The sequence below is a fragment of the Cyprinodon variegatus genome, unplaced genomic scaffold (genome assembly GCF_000732505.1).
Source record: "Cyprinodon variegatus isolate N-32 unplaced genomic scaffold, C_variegatus-1.0 Scaffold609, whole genome shotgun sequence".
NCBI lineage: Eukaryota > Metazoa > Chordata > Actinopteri > Cyprinodontiformes > Cyprinodontidae > Cyprinodon > Cyprinodon variegatus.
Genome location: NW_015151062.1, coordinates 479,901 through 482,362, shown reverse-complemented (window position 1 = coordinate 482,362; position 2,462 = coordinate 479,901). Strand labels below are relative to the sequence as shown.

Below are 2,462 nucleotides of genomic sequence, written 5' to 3'. Positions count from 1 at the left end.
CTAATAGTTTCCATGTCCAACAGTGTCTCCGGTCTAATAGTTTCCATGTCCAACAGGGTCTCTGGTCTAACAGCAGTTGATGTGTCTTGATAGTTTCATGTTGAAATGACCTTTGTCCTCCTGTAGAACCCTGAACCCAATCAGAACTCTAACTGGACGGCTTCAGAACATCAACATTGCTTGATCACATTCAAATTCCGCTACTAGAACATTTGATCAGACCCAGAAAATATCATTTTAACACAGATATGTCATCTTTGGACCTCAGGGTTTGATATGTCCTCCACAAGGAGGGTTAAACACCTTAGATCAACGCTTAATGCGCGTATCCAGGGGAAGTTTGGTGAATGGAAAAGCTGTCACAGAAGAATTACAATCAAAAAGTGAGTTGATTTTAAAATAAAAAAGAACTAGGACTGAGAGCAGATACCAAACAGAATCTGAAAATCCTGTTCAGCAGAATCACATATCTGGGTAAAAATCCTTTTACTGGTCTCATGTCATACTATCAAGTTCTGAGAAACGTCAAAACGATTGACACCTGTGAGTGAAATGAGTATAGAAACCATTGAAAGGTTTCCCCTTCAGATTAAAACAAAGTTTTTCCAACAGGTTCTCCAACAAACATCTGCTGGAACCAAAGCTTCTGTAGAAAATGACAACAAACAGAACCGTTTGGATCTCAGCATCTGGGGTATGGACCCTGTGGCCGGGTGGACCCTGCAGCCGGGTGGACCCTGTGGCCGGGCCGCCCAGCATCAGCTGGAACTGGCGTTTTATTTCCGAACACATAAATGAGAACGGTAATGTAGATGATGATGCATTAGAGGTTAGTGGAGGAGAAGCAGCCAATCAGAGACATGCATGTTAGAACAACATTCTGCACTGGAGGGATGGGCAGATATCTGTACCGGCCAATCATGGAGGGTTTGAACAGACCAGCGACGGGAGGCAGACATAGGAAGCTTCTGATTGGAGGAGAGTGAGGAGGAGGCGTGGCCCAGCAGCAGGGTGGGCAGGTGATTGGTCGGGGAGAAAAAATAGCAGAGGAAGAAAAAAAAACAAAGAAAAGAGACAGAAGCCAATCAGGATGAAGGCGGACCAAAACCAGAACCTCTGCAGGGTTCCTCCAGCACCATCTCTGTTACCATGGTTACCTTAGGGAGAGACGGAGGAACCCAGAGTTCTACCTTCACTTTGGTTTCTCTGTTAGGACTTGATAGTGATTAAATGGATGAAAGCTAGCTGAACTGGATCCAGGAGATACATTTCCTGGGTGTGTATCCACCAGGGTTCTGAGCCTGGCCCGACCCAGTTAACTCCCGGCTTTCCTGTGGTTTCTGTGGGTGAGTACCTGGGTTCGTTGAGATCAATCCATCGGGTCCTAAACTAGTCTTCCAAAAGACACTTTGTTCTAGTCTGACAGTAAAAAAAAGAACCGAAGGCAAGAGTCTGCTAACCCAACATCCCAGCGCTTCCAGGCATGTTTCAGCTGAGGTTCTGCTAAAACTGAGAACTGAGACCAACCTCCAGAGTTCTGAGGTCTCAGGTTCTGCAAGTCTTGCTCAGATGTCCATTAAGAAGAGCAGAGGTTCTCATGGTGAGGATGTTTGGGATGAGAGTCTAAGAACAGGTCTGGTCTGGTAAAAATCCTTCAAAATCAGACCTCTGATACCGCTAGCACCCAGCAGGGGGACACAAAACGCAAATGACAGAGAAGATGGATACCTGCCTCACTTCCTGGGGGAAAGAACCAGCCCAGGAGTCAGTTTCCCTCAGCTGAGCCCAGATCTGAAACCAAACTGAGTTCTGGTTCTGTTTGTTTAGTCCTTCAGTGTGTGTGTGTGTGTGTGTGTGTGCGTCTCACCCGCTCTTTATAGTAGAAGGAGGAGATGGAGACGGTGTCTTTATCGGAGCGGGTCGGGCTCCCGCTGTAGAGGCGCAGGGTGCTCTGAGACTCTGAACGCATCTTCATCGGGGTCAGAACCCCGCTGTGATAGGCTGACAGAGCCGACAGGGACCTGCACAACACACACACACACACACACACACACACACACACAAGTGTATTTCTATCCATATTGGAACTTTTCATTGACTGTCAAGAATTTTATTTACGCCTAAACCTGACATTCACAGTAAAAATGACGTCTACCCTAAACCCTAATATTAAGCCTAACCCTGACCTACTGACTGTAAAATCTATCCTTACACTGACATCCACCCCAACATATACCCAAAGTTTGACAACCACCCTAATCCTAACATCTAACCTAACTGATATCTACCCTAACCCTGACATCCAGATGTCTAGTCTAACCCTGACCCTAATCCTGACGTCTAGCCTAACCCTTAAGTCAACCCTAACCCTTAAGTCAACCCTAACCCAGACATCTAGTCTAACCCTGACCCTAATCCTGACGTCTAGCCTAACCCTTAAGTCAACCCTAACCCTTAAGTCA

At 46.3% G+C, this 2,462-nt stretch overlaps 1 protein-coding gene across 1 annotated transcript in view; it reads right to left on the bottom strand.

Annotated features, from left to right (window-relative positions):
• The window catches only part of wdr59 (WD repeat domain 59), a 29,658-nt gene that overhangs the window by 11,613 nt on the left and 15,583 nt on the right, over positions 1 to 2,462 (bottom strand). Inside the window, exons 18-19 of the mRNA XM_015392844.1 lie at positions 1,868 to 2,021; positions 912 to 968 (exon numbers count right to left, since the gene is read on the bottom strand). Coding sequence (XP_015248330.1) covers positions 912 to 968; positions 1,868 to 2,021 — 211 coding nt within the window. The remainder of the gene's footprint in view (positions 1 to 911; positions 969 to 1,867; positions 2,022 to 2,462) is intronic.